The sequence below is a fragment of the Tubulanus polymorphus genome, chromosome 10 (assembly GCF_964204645.1).
Source record: "Tubulanus polymorphus chromosome 10, tnTubPoly1.2, whole genome shotgun sequence".
Lineage (NCBI taxonomy): Eukaryota > Metazoa > Nemertea > Palaeonemertea > Tubulaniformes > Tubulanidae > Tubulanus > Tubulanus polymorphus.
In genome coordinates this window covers 11,600,670-11,626,720 of record NC_134034.1, presented here as the reverse complement: position 1 = coordinate 11,626,720, position 26,051 = coordinate 11,600,670, and the positions used below count along the sequence as shown (strand labels likewise).

The following is a 26,051-nucleotide window of genomic DNA, read 5'->3' as shown; positions in this document are numbered from 1 at the left end:
AAGGAACACGGCCCTCTCCTCCAGTCTGATTCCCACTCCGATGAACAGCCTCTTCAGATTCCTCTCCCTTATTCCACTGGACTCTTCTCAGTTCTTTGTTCGGAAAAGGCAAGTTTCCACAAAAAGTCATTGACAAGGCCTATATTGCTGTATAACCCTGGACAGGTTGATGTCGCTGGCTGTAAGGAAGCACTCAGCCCACAGCTCTCTAAGACTTCATGCATTAGGCTAAAAGAAATTTATACCTTGTATTTCATCTCTGCTGAGCTTAAAAAGTTGACCCGGCCAGCCGTCTGTCTATATACCCCTGCACAATCTGTTAATCCACACTGGATTAACAGATTTCTTAACTAAACTAACACCCCCAATTTCGCTGCCCTTCTATAGAATTCACTCTGCTTTTCACAGCCGGCCCGTGAATCATTTACAAACTCTGGCAGTTGAAACAGTTGCGGTTTCCTGGAAAACTTTCACTAGGCCAAACGTTTTCGAATACACTCACAGATCACATTGCAACGAGTCTTGTGGCGCGCACGTGCGTGAATATACGTAAAAGGGCATATATTCTTCCGAAACGAAATGTAGTTCCGTCGACAAATAACTAAATTGATAAATAAGAGCAACGGACTCCGATGAAATTCAATAGGGTTAGAGATATTATTACTGCATTGAATGTTTTGAAAGTTCCGAAGAGAAACTAAGCTTCGTTCGGAAGTAATTTCATACCAATGGAAGAAAGGACTTTGCTAAAGCTCCAAAAATCCTGAGAATAGAAAATAATATTCAATGAATTTGTTAAAGGTTGTTTTTATTGAGCACAATTTATGAATATTTTACAAAAACTTGAAAACTATTGGATAGATTTACAAACATTCAATACATGAGAATAAAGAAAGTGAATGATAATGCTGGACCTAAGAGGCTTCTTTGATGACGAGTTCCTTGACGCCCTGAAACGCTGCAATAAACGCGCTCAACTGAATCTTCTCGCTAGTACCGAACGTCAAATTATACTCGATGTCGGCCATCTTGTTTAACAGATGCACGCGTATGTGAACGGGAAAATCGATTTTATGCGCGTAAACGTGAACCTCGGTGATGATATCCTGCAACGCGAGACCCTTCGACGTTTTTAACGCGTCGATCCGGCGATACGCCGTCGAGAAATCCTCGTTGAGCATCCAGTTGAGAATGGATTCGATGTCTCGTCGTAACGGGTGCCCGACGCACGAGTAGACGTTATTCTCGTCGACGACGCCGTCGTACGCCATCGCCGTACACTGCAACACGTTCAACGCTCGTCGCATATCGCCGCTCGCCAGCGTCACCAACGCGTTCATACCGTCGCGATTCACGTCGATTCGTTCGCTCGCCACGACGTGCTCGATTCGTGGAATCATCTGCTCGGGCGACAGCGGACCGAATCGGAATCGCGTGCACCGCGATTGAATCGCCGGGATGATCTTCGACAGGTAGTTGCAGATCAGACAGAATCGCGTGTTCTCGGTGAATTTCTCGATGATTCGTCGTAGGGCGTTCTGCGCGTCGCGGGTCATCGCGTCGGCCTCGTCGAGAATCACCAGTTTGAATCCGCCGCTGAAGATCGTACGCGTGCTCGCGAACGACAACACGGGTCCGCGTACGATCCCAATTCCGCGGTCGTCCGACGCGTTTAATTCTAAGACCATCGAGTTGAACGAGGCCGGCGAATACAGCTGACGCGCGACCGCAAGTATCGTACTCGTTTTACCCGTACCCGGAGGTCCGTAAAGCAGCAGGTGCGGCAGACAGTCCTCTTTGATGAATTTGTTCACGGTGTTTATGATGTCTTTATGAGAGATTAAATCGTTCAGAGATTTCGGACGGTATTTTTCGACCCACGGAAGATTCGTCGTTTTTTTCTCGTCCGAAGTCGACGTCGTCCCGGTTTCGGTTGTCGAAGACATTTTTCAGATTTCTGCTGCTGGTGCGTTCTCGAACAAGTCACTTTCAGATCTGTAACACACAGATAGAAACAAATTTCATTTTCATCCAGATTTTCAATCGATTCCGATTCGAATCGAACACTGAACAGGCCCAGAAAAATCTTGAAAAAGAACCTCAATTCAAAGTCTAAATATCTTTACCGGAGATTCACTTTATTGAAAAACAAATCATTTAAACTTATGACAATCAAAAACAATACCTGCCTCTAAATCTGCACTTTAATTCATCAAATTCGCTTCAAATCTTCATGAATTTCGCGGCAAGGCGGCACTAGGTAATTATTACGCCGACTGCGAAACAATCTTTCTCGTGTTCTTCATTTCGGAGTCGAGAATATCATGATTTTAATTTGTGGTAATTCGATAGAAAAGAGACAATTTTCGTGATGTTTGATATCAATGATGGCTATCTGCGAACCTAAATATAAGATGATAAAAAATTTAAAAAATAAAATCTTCTTACGGGATTCGAACCCACTCGTCAGACTTAACAACTAAAATGGCGGCTGTAAACAACTTTTGACGTTTGTGACACTCGGTGGCGAAAACTGTGAAATACCGGGACTATACAGTCGACTGGGAGTCGCTAAAATCTGTAAATATGGATTCATCCGACGAATTCGATGAATGTGACGTAGTTTATGATATAAGCGGAGTCGAACCCGTTCCGCAAATGCGAAAAAATCACCGGAAAAATCGGATTACCGTGAAAGAAGGCTGGAAGGATACGGGTTGCTCCGAGGAACAGAGTCCCGGGGGTCGGAGTCACCGAGACCCGACGCCTAGAGGTTGGCGAGATGATTCGGCCTCACCCGCAGGTCGGATAGCGGATCGCAGCGATCGGATCGACCCCATCTCGCCCGGCGGGCGCGGCGGGGTTCGGGCAGTAGTGGTCCGCGGCGGCGGAGGAGGGCGGGATAGCGCGGGTACAAACTCTCCCGGTTCGGAATCACTCGCCAGTAGTCGGTCGAGTTTAGGTCTGCAGAGTAACAGCGGCAGTAATTCTCTATTGACCGGTTTGTTTAATTTCAAGGGTCAAGCCATCGACTTGGTTTTAGAAGAGTCTCAGTTATCATGGACAGACGCCGGAGACAATATACCAGGTATCGACTTTCTATATATCTCTATACAGAATCTATACATGAAATTAGTCAAAGAACGTCTTAGAAAGACTAAAGTCTGATCTATCTACCTCACCTAATGCATGAGATTATAAGTTTTGAAAATGTCATATAGGGCTACCTTAACATTTTAATCATTTTGAAAAAACTAGAATCTAAATTGCCGATTAGAATATATTTTTGTGTGTCCTTCAAATGTTTTAATCCTCGACATGAATCGGCTAGTCTTAAATCATTTTATCTTTACTACTACCTAGTTAGTGATCGCAGGTCGCCTAATCTTTCATTCTGACTTTTATTTCCACGAAGAAGTTAATTCTCTACAGAAGTGCGGTGTAGACTCGCTGAAAGGGTTAAAATAACCGTTTCATATCGGGTCGAAAATCATCGGTTTATTAGTTATCTATCTGAAAATGAACATTTCAAGGTTGAGACGAGATTTTTCCGAGGTTGACCGACCGACCATATGACGTATTGATACTATAAGTTTAAGATCGTTATTGCTGCATTGACACAATTATCTGTAGCGGTGAACAGAGCATTAAATATTTATAGCAGGTTAATCATTAAAGTATTCTATTGACAAGCCAAATATATTAGCAAATATTCCAATGCGACTACTGTCTGTCACACCGACTCTCCGTGCGACGTTTTGGTCCGTAATTTCGTTAATAATCGGTTTATCTACCTTTATTATGCATCAATTTGTTCAGTGAGGAATTTGCATTCAGAAATAAACAACAATTTTCACTTAAGTTGTTTTTGTTTTCATTTATGAGCGATAGTTTACTCAGCATACGCTCGCGTAATGCTGAAAAATCCACTCCGCGGACGCTCGGAAACGTTACAGTGACGTCATCACCTGCTCATTAAAATACAGTAGGTGGCGCCTCATGACGGGCCATAAAAGCCGTTTTTCAGCATTACGCGAGCGTATGCTAGGTAAACTATCGCTGATAGAAGAAAACACAAACAAATTTCTGCCAGTTCATGATTTATTTCTGAATGCAAATTCCTTACTGAACAAATTGATGCATAATATTTACAGATCAACCGATTATTAACGAAATTACGGACCAAAACGTCGCACGAAGAGCATGTGTGACAGACAGTAGTTTGTATAGGGCATAAAGTAGGCTGTACTAGGAATGAGTGCTTTTTTCGAAGCTTTATGACTGATTCGTTTTATAGATTACATAATTCCTAGATGTAAAACCTTGAAAATACATGATGTATTTGAATTCTACTAGGTCAGGCTATATCGTGCTCCTAATACACGGAAAATACTTTTCTAAAGATCTATAACAGGTTCCATTCATGAATTACTAGATTTCTCTGTTTAAACGAACTATGTCATGAGACTTAGAAAAATATTGCTAAAACACCTCAAAATGGATGTATCAAATAATTGGATGTCTTAGCAATTCGATTTTTAAAGCATTCGCGAACCGTGACGCTTTTTGAATGGTTCCTTATAATCACATTCAATTGGTTCTTGAAATCACTTCTTGAAATATCATTTTATCAAATAGTTTCTTTCACCGCAAGTTTTCTTTTTTTCGTTACACTTTACACCAATTAGTGTTAGATCCAAAAACTGGTAGAATGTGGAATATAAATATAGATATATACAATAGTTGATCAATATTTGAGAATGAATGTGAAAATGGAGGATGCTTTCACAGTTCTCAGCACGAATTTAACTATAGAACTTATAAATTTAAATTGAGTGTATTAACACCATAGTCAACTGTGGACCTGGATCCTGTACTGCGGAACTGGAATTTGTACTGTGGAACTGTGTCCTGAACTGTGGAACTGGGTCCTGAACTGTGGAACTGGGTCCTTAACTGTTGAACTGGGTCCCTTAACTGCGGAACTGAGTCCTGAACTGTGGAATTGAGTCCTGAACTGTGGAACTGAGTCCTGAGCTGTGGAACTGGGTTCAGAACTGTGGAACTGGGTTCTGAACTGTGGAACTGAGTTCAGAACTGTGGAACTGGGTTCAGAACTGTGGAACTGAGTTCTGAGCTGTGGAACTGGGTTCTGAACTGTGGAACTGACTTCTGAACTGTGGAACTGACTTCTGAACTGTGCAAATGAGTCTCAAATTGATAGTACAAGTGTATTGAATATTCTGACATGTACAAATAGTCAAACTACAGTCTATTTCTGAGGAGTACATTCTATTATCAGCTCCCATCAAAAAAATCACCATCACCTGATATCCTGAACTGACTACGATATTGACTGTTAATAAACGCCCTGATTTTTCCTACATTATTAAGTTATTGAATAAGTGAAAGGATGTTGTTGTCGTGGTTACGAATAAACAAACGGTAGAGTTAGCGGTGAGAATCGTGCCACGCAGCCGGCGGGCTGCCGCGATTCGGAGGACACTCGACAACAATGTCGACATTGATAATTGATTGAGTGTATAGGATTCGTTAGCGACATTGCGACATTGCTTCGAGAGCTTCAGTGCAATATCATTAATAGGACATTGATCTGTGTCTATTTTCTAGTAGCTCGAATCTAAAATCGAGATATTTAAGAGATATTTATACCGAACCGGAATGAACCAACAAACTTGTCTTTTTCACAATTTTTAATTGTAGATCAAAAACATTATTTTTCAAAAAATATGGTTTCTTTTGAACCAGGATCAAGAAGATACATTTTTTCACCAGTTTTGAGAAACGTTTGAGGAATATCTGGGTCCAGTTCCATCATAAAAGATGAATCAAAATTTTGTTTTAATTTTCCTCGATACTACAGGAATAAACATATAATAAATCTATATCCAAATTTATTTCTGAACTCAAATCACGCATTTAGGTCATTCAGGCGTGGAGGCAGCTTAACAGAATAAAGGCCAATACCTAGATGTATACACTCTATGCACCATTTTACCCAACATTAATTATCATTGGCTACTTAGAATTTTCAATGAGGACAACAATTCAAACTCCTGTTTTAAATCTTTCCGTGTGAAATGTTTTTTTTTTTTTCAAAAAAAAATACTGAATGTATGTTGAAATTATTTCGGGTTAGCTTAAACAAGGAATGAACTAAGATAAGGGGCCTATATAATAACAAAGAGGCTTATAGCTCACAAGAAAAATTTGGAAAAATTATTTTTGAAATAATTTTTTATCGTGGACCCTTAATATGAATATAATCTAAGATGCTTGATTTCATGAAAATTTATACTGTAAATTTTTAATTTTTTTACTTTCAGTTAAGAAGTCTAAAAATGAGTTTAAATTCGTAATCGAGCTTCACGGAGTTTACTGCGCGCGGATCAGACGTTTGAAATCGCCGCAGCAACGCCATCAAGTAGGAGGCGCCACTCGCAGCGACCCGACGGCCGAGGGCGCGTGTCAGGGATTCGAGATTTACACATACCGCGCGAAAAACAACAAACTTCACACGAAAATCTGGTTCTTCCAACATCCGAGCACCGACCTGTGTTTGAAATTCATCTCGAGGATTCATTCTTACATCGAAGGTATGTTAGAAAACTGACTTCATAAGTTTGTTGACGCCTTGGCAAACAACACATATATCGCTTAATATTGTCAATAAAATTTTGGAAATATAGAAAGAAAGAATGAAAATAATTGGGTCGATCCTCGGTAACGCAATTTAGATTTGCGGCTACCATAGCAATCATAAACTAGTTTTCTTTATAGTGGCCTCAAAATATTCTTTGGTCGGCAAAAAATAGGGGGGGCGCAAGGGTCTAGATTCGCCCCTGAAACTTAAGCTAAGCTCAAGTTGACTTACGAATAAATACCCTTGTGTGCTCCTAACCTTTAGGCTATTATCTATCTGTTCTCCATGTCAAGAGTACGTGCCAGTTCTTCTACTAAGTGAGTCTATTCCCCCCTCCGTGTCGGGGTATATTCTACTAATCGACTGTCTGTCTGTTTGTTTCGTAGGTCTCAAAAACCGACCGAAGAAGATAAAACTATTTCTGCAGCCTCACGCCGGGAATAAAGAGGCCGCGTCTCTCTACACGAAGTTCGTCGGTCCGATTTTAAATCTCGCCGGCGTCGAGGTCGATTACGTCGAAGTTTACCACAACGAGGCTATCAAACAGAAGGTTCTTCATACTGATTTCGACGAATATGATTGGTAGGTTTTAAACCAGCTATCCCGCCAGATGGCGTGACGAGCAGCAGGTTGTTCATCGTCAAAATTAGAATAAGTTCATTTTCAATGAGATACCGGCAACACCAGATGGCGCAACAAAACACTTGCTTACTCGTGGTGAAAATCAGTTCACTTTCAATGAAATTTGAACATTATTTTTGAGCTTCCAAATCCGGAAATTATCAAACGAGTCATCGAATTGATATACGATTTCCATTCTCTCTCACTGATTTCACTGAAAATTGATTTACTAATCAGAAAATTTGACTCGAAGTTTATTGAAATGTAGAAGAAATTGAAGCGCGGTAACCCATTGCAACTAGCGATCCTGACAGATTATCGCTGAATCCTCGCTTCCGTCCGTAGCCTCGCCGGTATCCCATTATATTTGAACTCGATTTTTAGACTCCTGAATCCATTTATTATCACCGAAACTCGGATCCTCGCCTGCCATACGTTGAATCCTTGATTGCCACAGTTTATGATCTCGATCATACGACCCGGTTTTGTTTTTTTGTTTAACAGTTTGGCAGTGATGGGCGGAGATGGAAGCGCTAAGAAGCTTATCAACGCCGTACTCAATAAAACTCAATCGGAAAACCACGTCGAAATCAAACCAGGATTTAAACCTGTCTCAAATCAGATACCGATAGCTATTATTCCCTGTGGTATGTACAAGAGAGATAGGGAGCGGGAGGGGTCAATCTCAGCAGCCTTTTTCCATCCATAGTTTGATGTTAAAAATTGACTCATGTTTAAAGCATTATTAGTTTAGTAAATTTAACCCGAAATCTACGTAATTCTTAACTGTGGAACTGTCTTGGTTGTGACTCTATTAGAGATTTTGCTCGAGTTTTTGTTGTCGAAATTTACCCGAAATTAAGAAGCGTTTGATTGTTAACTCGTTTTGCAGGTATAACGAACAACATCGTAACGTCCGTCCAAGGTATAAATAACGTCATCACAGCCACGTTAAATATGGTGCTAGGTACGTACTGTCGTCTGCCGGTCTGAGACACATAAACTACTGCTTCAAACTCAGTGATGATAAACAAATGCACAATGATGATTTTTCAGTCGATAGTTTTATCAGAATTTAATCCTAGCAGAAACAGTAATGAATGTTAGTAATAAACCATGCTGTTGCTGCGCATTTGCTGAAATGTTGGTTAGAGTTAACCATGGTGGATAGTTGACATAGCGACAATTAAAAGTTCATCGTTACTATGTAATCTATCTACCAGCTATTTTCTAACCAACCTTTCAGCAACTGTGGACCCCCTGTCTGCAAAACTGTCGTTCGTAATATCTTACATTTATCATCATTCGAACAGATTTGAGATTTATCTTAATAGTAATCAAACAGTGTCATCAGTTGCGGGATCATTCGCTATCCTTATTTCAGGTTTCAAAACAATTCTCTAAGAAAAAAAGTTTTTTTTTTTTTTTTCGTCTGCAGGTTATTCGATGAATATCGACGTCAATTCGATTTTCTCGATGGATAAATTCATCGGCTGGTCGTTAAATTCTCATTACGGTTTCTACGGCAACGTGCAGTCTCATCGGTCGACCTTCACGCATCGTCGAGGTCGTCAGTTGGAATTGTCGTATTTGAAATCGCTGAGCACTCGTCGTTTCAGGTCGGTTACATTTAATCAGTTCTCATATCAAAAATATGTTTCAACCAGAAGATTGAATTTTTTTTACAAATGGCGCTGGTCACTTGCTGCTAGTGAATGTTGAGACTATTTCCAGTCTTGATGAAACTATTACCCACGATATTTATTCAAACGACTTTCATTTAATGATTCCATCTGAAACATGGGAAAAAAACAATAGCAGTTGTTTAAATTGATATTGTCGGTGTCTATTAATGATATCGGTCGCAATTCAGAATTCATAGGTTTAAATCCATAGTATGTCAGCAGAATTACTTCGTCACTATTGTCTATTTCAACCTGACTTGAGAGCATTCCGGGTGGCCTAGCTCGCTCAGTTTTGATAGTACATACCTGATAAAGGTCTTATTAGGACCAGAAAGGACAGGCAATCGACCTAAATCATTAATTCTTAATCCATTTGAAACTGTATTGAAGGATATCCAAAAAGTGTTCACTGAAAGCGGCTAAATGAAGAGAATTGACTCCATGATTTGAAAGTTTAACAATATGTTTCCATGCCTACGTACCAAACTTCAGTTGGTAGGCATGGAAACATATTGTCAAACTTTTAAATCATGGAGTCTCTTTTCTCTCATGAATCCCTCTCAATGCTGACTTTTTGGATATCCTTTAAAACAGTTTAAAATGGATTTAAAAATGATGTTTTAGGTCGACTGCCTGTCCTTTCTGGTCCTAATAAGACCTTTATCAGGTATGTACTACCAAAACTGACTGAGCTAGGCCACCCGGAATGCTCTCAAGTCAGGTTGAAATAGACATTAGTCCTTGTCTTGATTTAGGGAACCTGAAACCTGGGGCCAGTTGAATAGTCATGGCTTAGACTTAAGACCAGTCTAAGACCAACTTAGTTCTATAGCCAATCTAACAACTTAAGACCAGTCTTAAGATTTAAGACCACTTTTTGACTTAAGTCACGACTGTGCAACTGGCCCCTGGGTCCAGTTTCACGAAAAAGTTTAAGCCTAAAACGGTTAAGTTTGAATTGTTGTCCTCATTGAAAACATGAAGTAACCAATGGCAATTACACCAAAAATTTGAGTTTAACTTTTTCATGAAACCGGGCCCTGGTAATAATTCCCTAACTACCGTTCAGTCTTAATCGCCTGGAAGAAGAGAAATTGATTTACAATTCACTTATTATTTTGTAGGTCGTACGACTGTAATATAAAATACGTGCCGAGTCCGAATGAAGAGAAAAGTCACCCGAAAGATGGGAAAATCTGTCATTACAAGTAAGCACCGTGTACCTGATATTTGTGTACTGGGGCCAGTTGCACAGTCGTGACTTAAGTCCAAAAGTGGTCTTTAATCTTAAGACTGGTCTCAGGTTGTTAGATTGGCTATAGAACTAAGTTGGTCTTAGACTGGTCTTAAGTCTAAGTCATGACTATGCAACCGGCCCCTGATGTACGCGAATGATGTTACCGTGTACTGATATGGTGTTTACGTAGATGTGTCTTGAAGCAATGACGGCAGGGATCGTGTCTTTAGTCTTAAAAGTGGTCTTGAATCATAGACTGGTCTTAGTTAGATTGTCTATAGAACCTAAACTGGTCTTAAAGTTGTAAGATTGGTTAAAGAACCAAGATGAGCTTTTACTGGTCTTAAGTTGTTAGATTGGCTATAGAACTAAAATCAGCTTAAACTGGTCTTGAGTTGTTAGATTGGCTACAGAATCAAAATAAGCTTGGACTGGTCTTGAGGTGTTAGATTGGCTATAGAACTATATTGAGCTTAGACTGGTCTTAAGTTGTTATATTGGTTATAGAACAAAAATCAGCTTAAACTGGTCTTGAGTTGTTAGATTGGCTATAGAACTAAAATGAGCTTAGACTGGTTTGAAGTTGTTAGATTGGCTACAGAACCAAAATAAGCTTGGACTGGTCTTGAGTTGTTAGATTGGTTATAGAACTAAAATGAGCTTAGACTGGTCTTAAGTTGTTTTATGGGCTATAGAACTAAGATGAGCTTAGATTGGTCTTAAATTGTTAGATTGGTTATAGAACTAAAATGAGCTTAGATTGGTCTTGAGTTGTTAGATTGGCTATCGAATTAAAATAGTCATAGCTTTCTAAGTTTTCACTGCGGGGGTAGCTTGTGCCGCTTGTGCCCCTGAATTCACATTTTACAAATAATTCACATTGTTTTATTCTCATTCTAGTTGTAGCACGTGTGATCGTGGTAATAAAGATAGCGTTGATGATGACAGCCCTGAACAAGATGAACTGATCGAATTTGATCCGCTAGCCGAATCCGGCAGCAGCAGCATAATAACCGGTAAGCTTGAACGAAACCATTTAGAAAGAATTGTCATCAAAATTTTCAGAATGGAACTTGAAATGTTGATAGGAAAATGAATGAAATAGAATGAATAAGAGTCTGAAATGCGATACAAAGTAGCTTGTGTAATATACACAGCATGAAAACAGTTAAACTAAACAAAGGGGTACCAGTACTCACCGGGTACATTGTAGAAATACTTAATTCTTTTTAGATTTAAGAAACGGCGATGTCGAACAAGACTGGAAAAAACTACAAGGTCCTTACATCAACGTCAGTATCATGTCGAATCCGGGTCGTTGCCAGATGGCGCCACGTGGATTCAGTAAATACGCTCATCTAGCAGACGGATACATGGATCTGATCGTCGTCACGAGCACCGATCGTAAATCGTTCTTGAGATTCTTGAAACGCCACGGCAACTATAAAAATCAGGTTCGTCTCGACGTGCTTACGCTCCAGGAGCCAGTTCCATAGTCGAGACTTAAGTCCAAAAGTGGTCTTTAATATTAAGACTAATCTTAAGTCGATAGATTGGCTATAGATCTAAGACGGTCTTAGACTGGTCTTAAGTCTAAGCCCTGTCTATGGAACCGGCCCCAGGGATCCTTAGATTCTACAAATTCTATTGTGAATTGTTCAATTCACACCTGACGATGATTCATCCTAGAGAAAGTCCGAAACATTGTGTAATTTTCGATTTAGTTTCTAAAACTTTTCAATTTGTATATATTGGGTGTTAAACGTATAATCAGGGTGCCCACAGGGAATTTAATTTTTGAAACTTATCAATTTGTAGTTTTAAACGTATAATTAGGGTGGCCACCTGTATCTGGAAATCAGGGAATAGTCTGGGAATTTTGTAAAAAAGCTAAAAATCAGGGAAAAGTCAAAAGTCAAGAGAAATTTGTTGATATAGCTAGAAAATGTCGTTAATTTTTCCTGTATATTCATATTTTCTGCAGTTTGAATATCCGTTCGTCGAGGTTCATCGCGTTAAAGAAGTGAAATTCAAACAACAATTGAAATCGACGTGGCACCAAAAAGACAACGGCTACAATGACGAAATCGAGCAACAGATGGCGAACGTAAAACTCAAACGAACCGTACGTTTATTTAAAAAAAAATTAGATAATTCAGCAAATATTTTCATAAGATAGTAAACAAAATTCATGTTTTCATAATTTTTTCATTCAGATTTTATTTTGTTACGTTTATAAACAAGAAGAGATTAGATATTTCAGCAAAGACTATTTCACTTCCATATGAAAGAAACAAAATTCACGTTTTTATAATTTTTTCATTCAGATTTTCGATTAGACATTTCAGCGAAGACTATTTGATTTTCATAAAATAGAAACAAAATTCATGTTCTTATGATTTTTTTATTCGGATTTCGCGTTCGATATTTTACTGATTGTTTGTTTATAGTTGAAGAAATCGGCGTCAATGGACGTAATAGACACAGATCGTTTGAGCGATGATGATTCCGATGACGAAGAGGATGGCGACGATGATAGCAGCAGCATAGGGACAACTACTACCGGTGCTAACAGTGAAAATACATCGATTAATGGTGACAATGAAAAAGTAAGAAAATCACTGATCAAAAAGTGAATTTTAGCAGGATACTGACACGTCTACTGCGGCAAGCGAGGATTCTGTGATAATCCACCAGGCGTCGCTATTGGTTGCTGGTTAACTGCGCCTCAGTTTCTTTTATATTTCAATTAGATTCGAATCAAAAATAATTTATCAAAAATTAGAGTCAACAGACACAACTTTTCGAAGTCTAGTAATGATTTGACTTAGAACTATGGAACTGAGTGCAGGCCCCGAGACCTCTGTTCCACAGTAGCTGGGTGTAGGCCCCTGAAATTAACCAACAACGATGGATTTAGGTCCGGAGTTGTCAGAAATGATTAAGAGAAACCCATAATATCAATGTAAACTGTTTCAGGTGGAATCTTCAGAGATTATTTGAAAAACAAAACATTGAATTTTCCAAATAAACTCTGAGTACAGGTGGCAGGATTCCATCCGAAACGTAAGAAAAAAACGATAACAGTCGTTTCAATTGATATTGTGGGTTTCCATTAGTGACATTCATCAAGACTGAAAATAGTCTCATCAGTCATCAGCAAAATGTGCCGGATAATTGTTAGGCTAAAAAAAAATTGATACCTTGTTTCTCCGCTCTGTTGAGCTTAAATGTTGACCCGGCCGGCCGCCTATCTACCCTATACATTACTTTTTTTAAAATCGTGATCAATTTTACCATAACAGACCCGGCCGCTGTAGAAATGAACTGTTTATAAATTTTATCATATTTTACAAAAATGACCCGGCCGCTGCGGAGAAACAAGGTATCATTTTTGTTTAGCCTTAAGAGGAAAATTTCTCTCAATTTTTCTTCTCAGGACGACGAAAAACCGACGCTACGAAAACGGCGTCTGAGTTTATCGTCGTTGTTCAAGGGCGGTTTGCGGAGCAGACGATCGAGCACGCCGGCGGCGCCACCTGCTGGACCAGCGTCGTCGAAACCGCCGCCGTCGTCGTCGAAACCTCGCAGCAGCATCGCTCTGTTGGAACGTAACTCGGTGAAACGTAAACTGAAACGAGAACGAAAAGAGCAGAAACGCAAAGAGAAAGAAGAATCGAGGTCAAGGTCGAATTGGTGCGTCGATAACGAGATTCTCGACGACACGTTTACAGAACTGCATTTCACGTGAGTAAAATATCAATTGTTTGTTTGGAGATCGAGTTTGTATCAACTTTCGGACGGGACTCGTTTCATGGTTTCAAAATAAATTCATATCCAATTACGTGAAAACCAGAGTCCAGAGCTGGCAACTAGATTCCTGATATTCAGTATTTGTTACTGATTTAATTTGTTTGATGCGTACAGAAATACGAAACATTTGAAGGATGTTGCCATGGGTTTTAACCCCCCTTGATTACTGATTCATTACTGATCGAGGGTCTTACTGTTGATTACTGATTAATTTGAACAGAAATATGAAAGATGTTACTGGTGTTTTACTTTTTGCAAACTGATTAATTTGAACATTTTTTTCCATATTTTTCAGCGTCCAGCCGCGATTATTGAAAATAACCGGCGACGGAGTTCATGACATCAACGTAGCTGATGACAATGTTAGATATTTATTCCTTTCACAAATATGATAGAAATAGTTCATTACCCCACGTGCGCCCGTTCAGGGGGGTAGGATCACCCAGTGCGAGAACGTTCATCTAGGAATGCAGTGAGATACGCAGACGTTTAGTTGAGGGATCATTCATATATTACGTACGCATTAGGGGAGGGGGAGGGGTCAGTGCAATTGCGTACTGTTATGCTTAATGTATATGAAAAAATGGCCTATTTTGCGTACAGAGGGGGAGGGGGGTTGAAAAATTCAAATTCTATGCGTACATAATAAATGAATGATCCCTGACTGCCTCAGATTATCACGTTCTCCAGACCATGTTTACCCCGGAGTCGACTCCCGATCAGATAGTCTGAATACCAGTTGTTTCAGGAACAATGGCTAGGTACTAGACTACCGATCAGATTATCACTTGCCCCACATTTTCATGATGATGACAACCTATTCCTGCTCTGACTGCCCCAGAATTCGCCCATCTCTGAGAGAATTTATTGGTCCCACAAGATCTGAGGCCACCGCGGTGTCTACTGTACTTCCGCGCGAACCAACGTGTATTTTTGTTGCATAGAATCATGCTACAACCAGTTCTTGGTCGAATTTCAGTTGAGAATAGTTTTTGGCCACTGATTTTAACCTGTGAGTCAAATATTGATAACAAACAGTGGAACCGGGTTCCGTACGACAATTTGTTGTGTTACGTTGATTAGGTTATAAATGTTAGTGTTAGAGTCTATGGGGTCATTCATCTATCACATACGCATTAGGGGACAGGGGAGGGGTCAGTGCAATTGCGTACTGTAATGCTTAATGTATATGATTAGATGGCCAATTTTGCGTACAGAGGGGGAGGGGGGTTGAAAAATTCAAATTTTATGCGTACGTAATAAATGAATGATCCCTTGACTACCGGTACTGATGGAATCTGGAACTTATAGAATCTGTTACATATTTTATTCTCATCAAGACTGCTGTGATTTCTTTTAATCTGTTTTATGAAAAATACTATGAATATACTGGGGCCGGTGTTATAGACTGGTTATTAACTTAAACCCGGTCCGACCGTCCGAGAACACCCCTAAAATCCTTCCTCACATGATACTTACTTAATCCTTTTATACATTACATTAACTTATCATATCAAAAATGAATTGAGTTAGCCCTGGGTTAAAGATAATACCAGTCTACAAAGCCGGCCCGTGATGCTTTAAGCGCGGCCTCAATTTCGTGCTTCTGGAAGACTTGAGCCTCGTTTAAACCTTCAATTATGATTCGTTGATAGATTGTTTATTGTTTTTAGCTTCCAGTATACCCAGGCCAAATGCCTAAGGCTTGAGTTAACGGATCATGATCTAAAGTGCCTATTTTGTAAGAATGGATATTTTCGCTACTTTTTCAACTTCATTTTAACGCTATTAGAATAAGTTCATGTTTCACCCATAGCAATTTTATATTAGAATTTTATTATTTTGAATGTGATTTTAAGATGTTGATATCGATCCGTCCAGGTTATATATGTTCGTGTAAAATCGTGCCACAATTTACATTTTGAAATATAAATTATTACAATGAGAATATTCAATAATTGTTGTTTAGTTAGTGTTTCGTAATTTTTGGAAATGGCTTTGTGCCTCTGTGCCTCAAATGAAGAAAATGCAGCCGATACTTGAACTTGAACTTGAACTTGAACTTATATTTATTGCGCCGTATATAACATTTATACATAGGATAAGACATGCAATAATTTTACAGGACAAAACATTAAAGAATGACATTAAATAGAGAATACATAATACATAGTAGCATAATCAAAAAACAAAAACAAGAACTTATACAAGAAATAATTAGAAAAGCGCCCTCAGTCGCAAAGCTGAGGAATTACTATGAAATGGAGTCGAGTCTATGAAGAAATCTCTTAAAGATGAAGAAAACTCGTTTTTTGTTTTCTTATAAGAAGGAAGATTGATTAGTTAACCTTACACTTTTCAGAGTGAGTGTATTTGTAGGTTTAGTGTAGTACAATGTTTTTATTTTGAACTGTTTTTGAATAACTGATTTAGTTGTGTAAGAATAAAACGACATAGGCCTACATGTTCGTCAGTCATGTTAAAACTTTTCAATTGTTTAGTTACGTGTATCGCAACTTTTTCACTGTGGTGCTTTTCACCGGTTCATAAAATACTATTTTCATTAAGGTCCTTATGGAAAATAGCTCGGAACCCTATAGCAGTCTCTTGATAAATGAGGATATATGAACAGAATTAATCAGTAGATTGTGCTAGCTATATACGGACTCTAAACCCATGGTTTACCAATGTCTATATGGTGCATAGAAGAGAATACGTCTCCAAAATACTTGCATTAAATGTAACATTTGAGAAAATAACCAATTTGATCATGTTTGAAAAACTCAAAGTTAAGGCAAGGGAGGCAAAACTCTAGTTATCTTGTAAAATAATGTTAATGAAAATTAAATCAAAGACTGTTTAGTTAATCATAAGCTTTCCAGTTTGAATTTATGGTTTTATATCCGGTTTTAATGTTTTTATGTTGGAGACTTTCTTCGAAATACAGGTGGTGCCGGTGCTGGTGCCGGCGCCCGCCACGGCCCCGTCCTGCGGGCATTAGACCGGCACGTGCTGCCACCTGTTAACGAACACGCACACACACTGCTAGCAGTAGTTGTAAACATGGCGGCTACGGCTCGGTGGTGGATTTTATATTTAAGTTGCTGGTGTTTATTTACGTTTTACCGGTGTATTTTGACGTTTAATCTGGATACGCATATACCGCTGATTAAAACTGGACACCCGGATTCTTATTTCGGATTTTCTGTAGCGGAACACATTATAGCTTTAGGAGCGCCGACTCCAAATCAAAGTGTGTAAGTAAAAATCTCTTCTGCTCAAACTCAAAGTCAATCACTCCCCAGCCTCCCGGACCTGGTTCCATCCATTTCTCTTCCAATATTATATCGTCTTTGCTTCTTCTGTTAAAATGTTGTTTTATTTTCAGAGTATGTTCATAATGTCTTTCTTCCACGATACAGTGCTTGTCAATTCCTATTTGATCTTTTTTCAGCTGTTTGTTGAATTTTTAAATCTTCTAAAAAACCGGTCTACAAATTTTTCACTCAAAAACAACGAACGGATTTGACTGAAAACGTCTCGGATTTTAGATTTTATCAGTTTTGATGCTTTTTGCTGTTTTTATACCATGAATTGATAATATTTTTCTTGATATTATAGAATCATGGATTAGTAGGATTTGAAATGATAAGGAATTAAAATCACGAAGTAATTAAGTTTAATTAAACAAAGTAATTTACCTTCGTTTTGATAAAACTCTTAAGAGCGTAAATAAAGTTTAAAAAATATTGTAGGCTCGGTCAACTCTATTCCATTCCGGGAACGTATTGGGGAAAACCAAAATATACAATTTCTAGGAAGACCCACAGGTGACTCAAGATGTGGGTTCAATAAACTACGACTCCGCGAGTCGGATAAGTCATCACTTCTCCATAAATTTGATACCGGTATCGTTAAACAAACAGACCCCCATTCGATACGACAACAAGACTTACAAAGATTTCTTATTAATAATTGATACTAAGAAGCATTCTATAAAAGCATTCTAGTGTCGACGTTGATAAAACCAATATATGCATTTCAATAAATAATTCTTGTTGACAAAGACCTTATGTGGTTTTATTAGAACTCGTCAATTTAGTTGCTTTTGTTACTCATGATGAAACTATTTGACAATGTTGCTCTCTCCGCTCTCTCTCACTGACTGGTGTGTGTGCGTGTAATTCTGTAGTCACTAGGCTAATCTATTAATTATATCATAGATCAATGGAAATGAACACAGATAATTTCACCACAATTATCTACTCACTGCCCGGAATAAATTACTCATGAATTCCCTGCTTAATATCCGCCCCACTTCCACAGTTGTATGGCGAGCCCAGTTCCACAGTCGCGTGGGTTTAATTTGACAGTTGTGTGGCTTATTGTCTCCAGTTGAGTCCAGTCCCACATTTGTGGGGGTTCAATTTGTCTCTGAACCCAGTTCCACAGTTGTTTGGGTTTAATTTGCCTCTGGATCGAGGTTCCACATTCATGTGGATTTGATTTGATTCAAGATCCAGTTCCACAGTTGTGTGGGTTTAATTTGACTCTAAACCCAGTTCCACAGTTTTGTGGATTTAGTTTGACTCTGGACCCAGTTCCACAGTTGTGTGGGTTTGATTTGACTCTGGATCCAGTTCCACAGTTGTGTGGGTTTAATTTGACTCTAAACCCAGTTCCACAGTTTTGTGGGTTTAGTTTGACTCTGGATCCAGTTCCACAGTTGTGTGGGTTTGATTTGACCCTGGATCCAGTTCCACAGTTGTGTAGGTTAAATTGACTCTGGATCCAGTTCCACAGTTGTGGGTTTGATTTCACCTTGAACCCGGTTCCACAGTTGTGTGGGTTCGATTAAGATTTGATTCTGGATAATCAGACTAGACTGAGCCCAATTTTCTTACAAAGATAGTTAAAAACAGTTTTTAAGCCAGTTGTCTGGCTGCGCTTATAGTACGATCTCTACGCCGTCGTTGTGTATGTAGTTTAAAATTTTCTCTCTTCTATTTTAGGAAGGAAATAGTTGAGGTAAAAAAATGTCTGTACTGAATTAGCCTAGGGTAGAGGAGAGACCTGATCTATTGTGTTCTGGTTTAATAGGCCACTGTGCCATTTCATACTTCACCGCTGTACGCGCTATACTGTCTGTACATTGACGTTTTCGCTCGTAACTTCTTGAAGTTTTTCTGTTTTTAAGAAAAACAATAAGGAAAATTCTGATTCATAGAAATTCTTTCTGCAGTTCCACATGGTTCCTACAGCCCCTAAAATTCCTAAAATACCCTAAAATTCCGGAATTCCATTTTTTAGGGAAGAAATACCCTAAAATTCTGGCTTTTGAACCTCAGGCCCCTAAAATACCCCTAAAGTTCTGGAAATCATCTCCGTAAAAAATTATCTGTAGGAACCATGTTCCATTATTAGTATGGGAGCCTTGAGCTACGGTTTTCGAAGTGTTGGTTGGTTTTTAGAAAAGCCAGGAATAGAAACACGTTGAATAGAAACTCTTAAGAAAACGAGAGACCTATTTTATGGTTTTAACAAGAAATTCCACATTTTAAACGGTTTTACTAGAAATTCAGCATTTTCGAATTAAAGTCATTTTTACTCATAGAAATTCACCAGCCATTTGTTGTATGACACGACACGCGCGATTCTAGTTTAATTTCCCGTGATTTGAGTTTTGTTTATTTTTCGATATTTCAATATTTATCTCGCGGCTCATGGGTCCCTATTATATCGACCTCTCAAATATTATCAATAAATATTCACGCAAACGAATATCTATATTTACGCCTGAGACCCGGTCGTTCATGGTCGAGTTTTATCCCGAAAAATAGTTTTCGTTTCAAATATTTTTCGGAATCAAAATTCAAGCGTTCCAATGGGCCTATAGGGTATTCGAAAAAGGTTTCCTGATGCTGTGGTTTATTTAACTTAACTTAATCCTAATTATCCTAAGGAATACTGTATTCCTGAAGATGACTTAATGTTATAGTCGAAACGTTGAATTAACTACTAGCTCAAGGAATACAGTATTCTTGAAGATGACTATTAGAATATAGTCGAAACATTGAATAAACTACACTAGATCAAGGAATACAGTATTCCTGAAGATGACTATTAGGATATAGTCAACGTTGAATAGACTACTAGCTCAGGGAATACAGTATTCCTGAAGATGACTATTAGAATATAGTCGAAACATTGAATAAACTACACTAGATCAAGGAATACAGTATTCCTGAAGATGACTATTAGGATATAGTCAACGTTGAATAAACTACTAGCTCAGGGAATACAGTATTCCTGAAGATGACTATTAGAATATAGTCGAAACATTGAATAAACTACACTAGCTCAGGGAATACAGTATTCCTGAAGATGACTATTAGGATATAGTCGAAACGTTGAATAAGCTACTAGCTCAAGGAATACAGTATTCCTGAAGATGACTATTAGGATAAAGTCGAAACGTTGAATAAACTACACTAGTTCAAGGAATACAGTATTCCTGAAGATGACTATTAGAATATAGTCGAAACATTGAATAAACTACACTAGATCAAGGAATACAGTATTCCTGAAGATGACTATTAGGATATAGTCAACGTTGAATAAACTACTAGCTCAGGGAATACAGTATTCCTGAAGATGACTATTAGGATATAGTCGAAACGTTGAATAAGCTACTAGCTCAAGGAATACAGTATTCCTGAAGATGACTATTAGGATAAAGTCGAAACGTTGAATAAACTACACTAGCTCAAGGAATACAGTATTCCTGAAGATGACTATTAGGATATAGTCGAAACATTGAATAAACTACACTAGCTCAGGGAATACAGTATTCCTGAAGATGACTATTAGGATATAGTCGAAACGTTGAATAAGCTACTAGCTCAAGGAATACAGTATTCCTGAAGATGACTATTAGGATAAAGTCGAAACGTTGAATAAACTACACTAGCTCAATGAATACAGTATTCCTGAAGATGACTATTAGAATATAGTCGAAACGTTGAATAAACTACACTAGCTCAAGGAATACAGTATTCCTGAAGATGACTATTAGAATATAGTCGAAACGTTGAATAAACTACACTAGCTCAAGGAATACTGTATTCCTGAAGATGACTATTAGGATAAAGTCGAAACGTTGAATAAACTACACTAGCTCAAGGAAACATTTCAGACTCTTTCAAATCTTTGCAGGGATTTTATATCATCTCTCAGGGAGTATTTCATCGATGGTTGTTAAAGCTCTCCAATCGTAAAGCCTGTTTAGGGCGCAGTTATTCGGTAACAACTCAACGGATTCAGAAGCCAGTTTTACGAACAATTTAAAAACGTGCTTCACTCGGGAAATCAGAATATAAAGTTATCCGATTTCGAGATGACAATAATACATCGCGCTGTATGAAGCACTCTTCGCGTATAAACGGCTGCTGCTATAAACTATTTTATGCATGTGTTTCACTATAAACCGAGGAAACGAGAATATTTCATTCATTACTTCACAGAAAAAAAAACCAGCACCGCTGCTGTTTATACCAGATCCAGTTGTACTACATTCTGTATCCTTACTTCAGAAATGCCCCTGTGAGCGACGCAGATAGATTTAAGAAAGATATTTCATTGAATTCATCTTATTCTACAGATTTAACGAAGATATTTGAATTCGTCTTATTCTATTCAACGCTAGGCCTAGTCAAAATTGCGATGATAATGAAATTAGGATTTTATTCTTTGCCCAGGTTTTTTATGCGGGTCATTTCGTTTTAGAATCGCTCAGAAAATGATACATTTTTTTTCAAATTTTTTAGGGGGAGTCCCTGAAACCCTTTTTCTTGCCTTTCGGGTCCCTCTTTATGCCTAGAAAGTTTAGGACCCTGCATTCTGAGTTCCTGGATCTGCCCCCCCCCCCCCTGAACACTTTTTTGTTGCCGTTGTATTTTTGCGATTGAGAGGAAAGAATTGTTTTGGATAAATGCTCGCCCGATGATGAAATTAGATGCACCCTTGACCTCACCTGCCAGTAGCGGTTTCCGGTTGCGGCTGATAACTACTGAATTAGTGTCCTATCTGTCGCGCTGTCTGTTGTTTCATGAAATGTTATCTGGTAATTTATGATTTGACCTGAATGAGGAATGATTAGTTTGGGGCCTGACTAGATCAACATAAACAATATTAAAACTCTTTGTATGAAGTTGACAAAGCATACATTCCTGCAGAGAGTGTACCAGTACTACTGCCAGTTTTAGTACTTCATTAACCTTATCTTAATTAACTTTAATGCTAACGATCTTATGCACAGTAGTTAACGGGGAAAAAAACATGTTCACAGTCAATGTGTTTCCTTGAGGAGGATGAAACAGCTCAAGATTTATCTCAATGATTTCCGTTTCGTTCACATAGTCTATCGTTGATTTCATATTTCACGGTTTCTGCTGCTATTTTTTGAATGCCGGCACTATTTTCATCACGGTGTGTTGTAAACTGTGAGGCTGGAGGTACGGCGGCGGATAGAGAGATGACCTTGTTGAAACATTCTTGAACTTTCTCTCAGTTCGTGCGTGTAGTCATCAGTCTGTACGTCTCTGATATTACCTATATCCACTCTCTCTTTCCCTCTCCACTCTCTCTATCCCCCTCTCCCCTTCTCTCTCTAGATCCCTCTCCTTTTCTCTCCCCTCTTTCTCCTCTTTCCTCTGCTCCTCTGTTCTCCTCTCCTCCCTCTCTCACCTCTCCCTCTCTCCTCTCCCCCTCTCTCCTCTCCCCTGTCTCCTCCCTCTCTCACCTCTCCCTCTTCCTCTCCCCCTCCTCTCCTCTCCCCTGTCTCCTCCCTCTCTCTCCTCTCCCTCTCCTCTCCCCTCTCCCCCTCTCCTCCCTCTCTCACCTCTCCCTCTCTCCTCTCCCCCTCCTCTCTCCTCTCCCCTGTCTCCTCTCCCCTGTCTCCTCCCTCTCCTCTCCCTCTCTCCTCTCCCCTCTCCTCCCTCTCCTCTCCCTCTCTCCTATCTCCTCCCTCTCTCACCTCTCCCTCTCTCCTCTCCCCTCTCCCCTCTCCTCTCTCCTCTCCCCTCTCCCCTCTCCCCTCTCCTATCTCCTCCCTCTCTCACCTCTCCCTCTCTCCTCTCCCCTCTCCCCTCTCCTCCCTCTCTCTCCTCTCCCTCTCTCCTCTCCTCTCTCCCTCTCTCCCTCCCTATCTCCCATCTCTCGACTCTGTCCTCCACTCACCCCCTCACCTCTTTCTATCTCTATGTTATCTAAAGTTGGAAGTTAGTGTTATTTGAATAAACTCATTCAGCACATTCCTCTATTAGTAATGTGCGTATGTATCTGAGATGATTATCCTGTATACATGTAATTATTATCATATATACACAAGATTCTAATAGGCCTCATTTCAGTATCTGGACTGGTCGTTTTGGGGAGAGGGAACTGATATATGACTGATTGAATAAACCTTGGTCGGTGTTTTTTAGTTTTAATCAGTGAGAAATAAACTCCTCTCGCCGAGCTACGCTGCAGGGTGCAGGGTGCGGGCCGTGCGCTTGTGCGCGTGTCAGAAATCAACAGCAATTCACTGTGAAAAAATGCCTGTATATTTTATATCGATAAGAATCAAGAGTAGCTCTTCCCCCCTCTCTCTCTCTCTCTCTCTCTCTCTCTCTCTCACTTACTCACTCACTCTCTCCTCCCTCTCTCCCCCTCTCTCTCTCTCTCTCTCTCCCCTCTCTCTCTCTCTCTCCCTCTCTCTTATGTCTCATCTGCTAGCGTTTAAATCTCATGAATGAATCATTCCTGTTTTCTATGAGGAGAAATATTTCTGACATTAAAAACTCTTGATGAATGCTATATTTCTCTAAACGTTTAACACCATTTCCTTCATTATTATCCTGTTACTCACTTGCCACAGCAATACATATAACATGCTCTCGCTGCCATCCTTAATCATCCCCCTATGACATCATCATGACTGATTGATGAATGAAATTTTTTTGGAAATGAACACCACCTCCACATACCCCTCTATGATATCTATTTGATACGTAAACTGAGCTTGGACTGGATTTAAATCTGGATTTTGCGGCCGGTTCCATTTGAGGCCTAAGCCCAAAAGTGGTCGTAGCATCTTGTAACATTGTTCGCAGAACTAAGGTGGTCTTGGGCTGGTGTTAAGTTGTTAGATCGGCTATAGAACCAAAATAACCTTAAACTGTTCTTAAGCTGTTAGCTTGTTTAGAGAACTAAAATGAGCTTAGATTGGTGTAAGGTTGTTAGAGTGGCTAAGATGGTCTTAGACTGGTCTTGGAAATTTGAACTAAGATGGTCTTCGGGCTTGTTGCTGATGTTAGTTGTGACTATATGGACAAAAAACCTGATAGAAAAATCCCTCGATTTTTTCCTATGATTCTTGCTCAATCTCAGCCCGTATTTTCTGAACAGTCGGAACGGAGTTTATTTAGCTCTTATCTCGACGCATTAATCCGTCTGCCGAGAGAGAGAGCAAAGAGAATGTTTGCGATCTACTCTTCTCACACCAACGGCATGCCAAACACCACTGCGTGATCTAAAAAAATCTGATCTTTACAGTGACAACAAAAATGACTAAAATCAATGAATCAAACTTTTGCCAACAAAAAAATTCTGATTTTAGAAATTTGGTGAAAAACACGACTCCAGTTTGATTTCTTCAGTCCTGGGGCCATGTTGCTTAGATTTGAGACCGGGCCGAGACCAACTTCAAGTTCGTTAGCAAATCTACCAACTTAAGACCTGTGTTAAGATTTAAGACCACTTGGGACTTAAGTCACGTGACCAATTGACGGGGCTAATTCACAGTCAAGGCTTAGACTTAAGACCAGTCTAAGACCATTTTAGTTCTATAGCCAATATAACAACTTTCAACCAGTCTTAGGACCATTTTTGGGGGAAATGAAAGCTCCGCATAAGTAAGTAATCATGATTTTGCTATAAAAAACTGGACCATGGACTCGTGCTGATTACTACGATAGATTTTAGAACCCTCAAAACAAGGCGAAAATCTCGTCGAATCTTGACTCGAAAAAACATCTTCGGTTTATTGCAAATAATGCGTAACCGGAAAAATATGTCGATGTTTAAGAGTACGCAAGGGTTGATGTTTATAGTAAGACTCAATCTAAAATACACGCAGCATGGAGCCACCCTATTTCCGCACGCACGCGTGCATGCGTGCACTAGTTTCCTGTAGATATTGAACGTACAACTCAAAAAAACTCTTAACTATATATTTTTAACCACTCTCACAAACGACTACGCACGCCGGTGCTGGGTTATGAATAATGTAATTGCTCTCTCTCTCTCTCTTCATCTTCATACTCTGTCTCTTCTCACCCCCTCTCACTCTCTCCCTTCTCTCCACTCCCCCCTCATCGTCTCATCTCTCATATGTCAGATGATATTACAGTATACAGTGTTTATATAGCGCCGATTCTTTATGTAGCGGTTCAGTAAAAATCCGGATTGCTGACTCAGACACCCGCAGATTGAGAGCCAGTTATCGGATTTTATATGACATTACATCTGTTCTAGTTCTATACTAAAATCCAATTCAAGGACGTGGTTTAAACTGCTTAAGTATCTATTCTAGGCCGGGCCAATTCAAGGACGCGGTCCAAAATGCTTTCGTCAAACTCAAATCAGCTTAAAAACCCGATACCCCGTGTAGAATGACCCAGTTGCACAGTTGCAAAAGTGGTCTTGAATCTTAAGATTGGTCTTAAGTTGTTATGTTGGCTATGATACTAAATCGGTGTTAGACCGGTCTTAAGTCTGACTACTTACCCCAGATTTACGAAGACCGGTCGATTTGATCAGGAGGAACCCGGGGGGGGGGGGGAAATGATAACCGGACCGACCGATCGGCTGTTTATAGATCTTCGCATGCGTGAAGACACTCTACCAAAAATCACATAATCATACATGATTGCGTATTATTATTGAGAGACGGGTAATAACCAACCGTCCTAGTCTAGTCCATTATAGT

General features: G+C 39.4%; 3 protein-coding genes across 4 annotated transcripts in view; 2 read left to right on the top strand and 1 right to left on the bottom strand.

The window, feature by feature from the left end:
* Window positions 1–877: 877 nt before the first annotated feature.
* LOC141911697 (replication factor C subunit 5-like) lies at window positions 878–6,949 on the bottom strand. Of its 2 annotated transcripts, XM_074802698.1 has the most exons (3): window positions 6,923–6,949; window positions 2,186–2,403; window positions 878–1,995 (listed from the first exon to the last, which is right to left on the bottom strand). In XM_074802698.1, exon 3 carries the CDS (start codon window positions 1,944–1,946, stop codon window positions 915–917), a length of 1,032 nt encoding a protein of 343 aa, XP_074658799.1. In that variant the 5' UTR covers window positions 1,947–1,995; window positions 2,186–2,403; window positions 6,923–6,949; the 3' UTR covers window positions 878–914. The 2 variants fall into 2 exon arrangements, with proteins under 2 accessions (XP_074658799.1, XP_074658800.1); XM_074802699.1 differs by lacking the exon at window positions 6,923–6,949 and having other exon boundaries at window positions 2,190–2,301.
* Window positions 2,495–14,592, top strand: LOC141911696 (ceramide kinase-like protein). Its single transcript, XM_074802697.1, has 13 exons — window positions 2,495–3,088; window positions 6,348–6,617; window positions 7,051–7,246; window positions 7,790–7,932; window positions 8,178–8,252; window positions 8,724–8,904; window positions 10,095–10,178; window positions 11,108–11,223; window positions 11,441–11,661; window positions 12,192–12,332; window positions 12,658–12,816; window positions 13,647–13,954; window positions 14,316–14,592. The coding sequence occupies exons 1-13, from the start codon at window positions 2,587–2,589 to the stop codon at window positions 14,410–14,412; spliced, it is 2,493 nt and encodes an 830-aa protein (XP_074658798.1). The 5' UTR covers window positions 2,495–2,586; the 3' UTR covers window positions 14,413–14,592.
* A 2,491-nt stretch (window positions 14,593–17,083) lies between these two features.
* Window positions 17,084–26,051, top strand: part of LOC141911609 (integrin alpha-PS1-like) — a 37,202-nt gene continuing 28,234 nt past the window's right edge. The window contains exon 1 of the mRNA XM_074802597.1: window positions 17,084–17,277. Coding sequence (XP_074658698.1) covers window positions 17,084–17,277 — 194 coding nt within the window. The remainder of the gene's footprint in view (window positions 17,278–26,051) is intronic.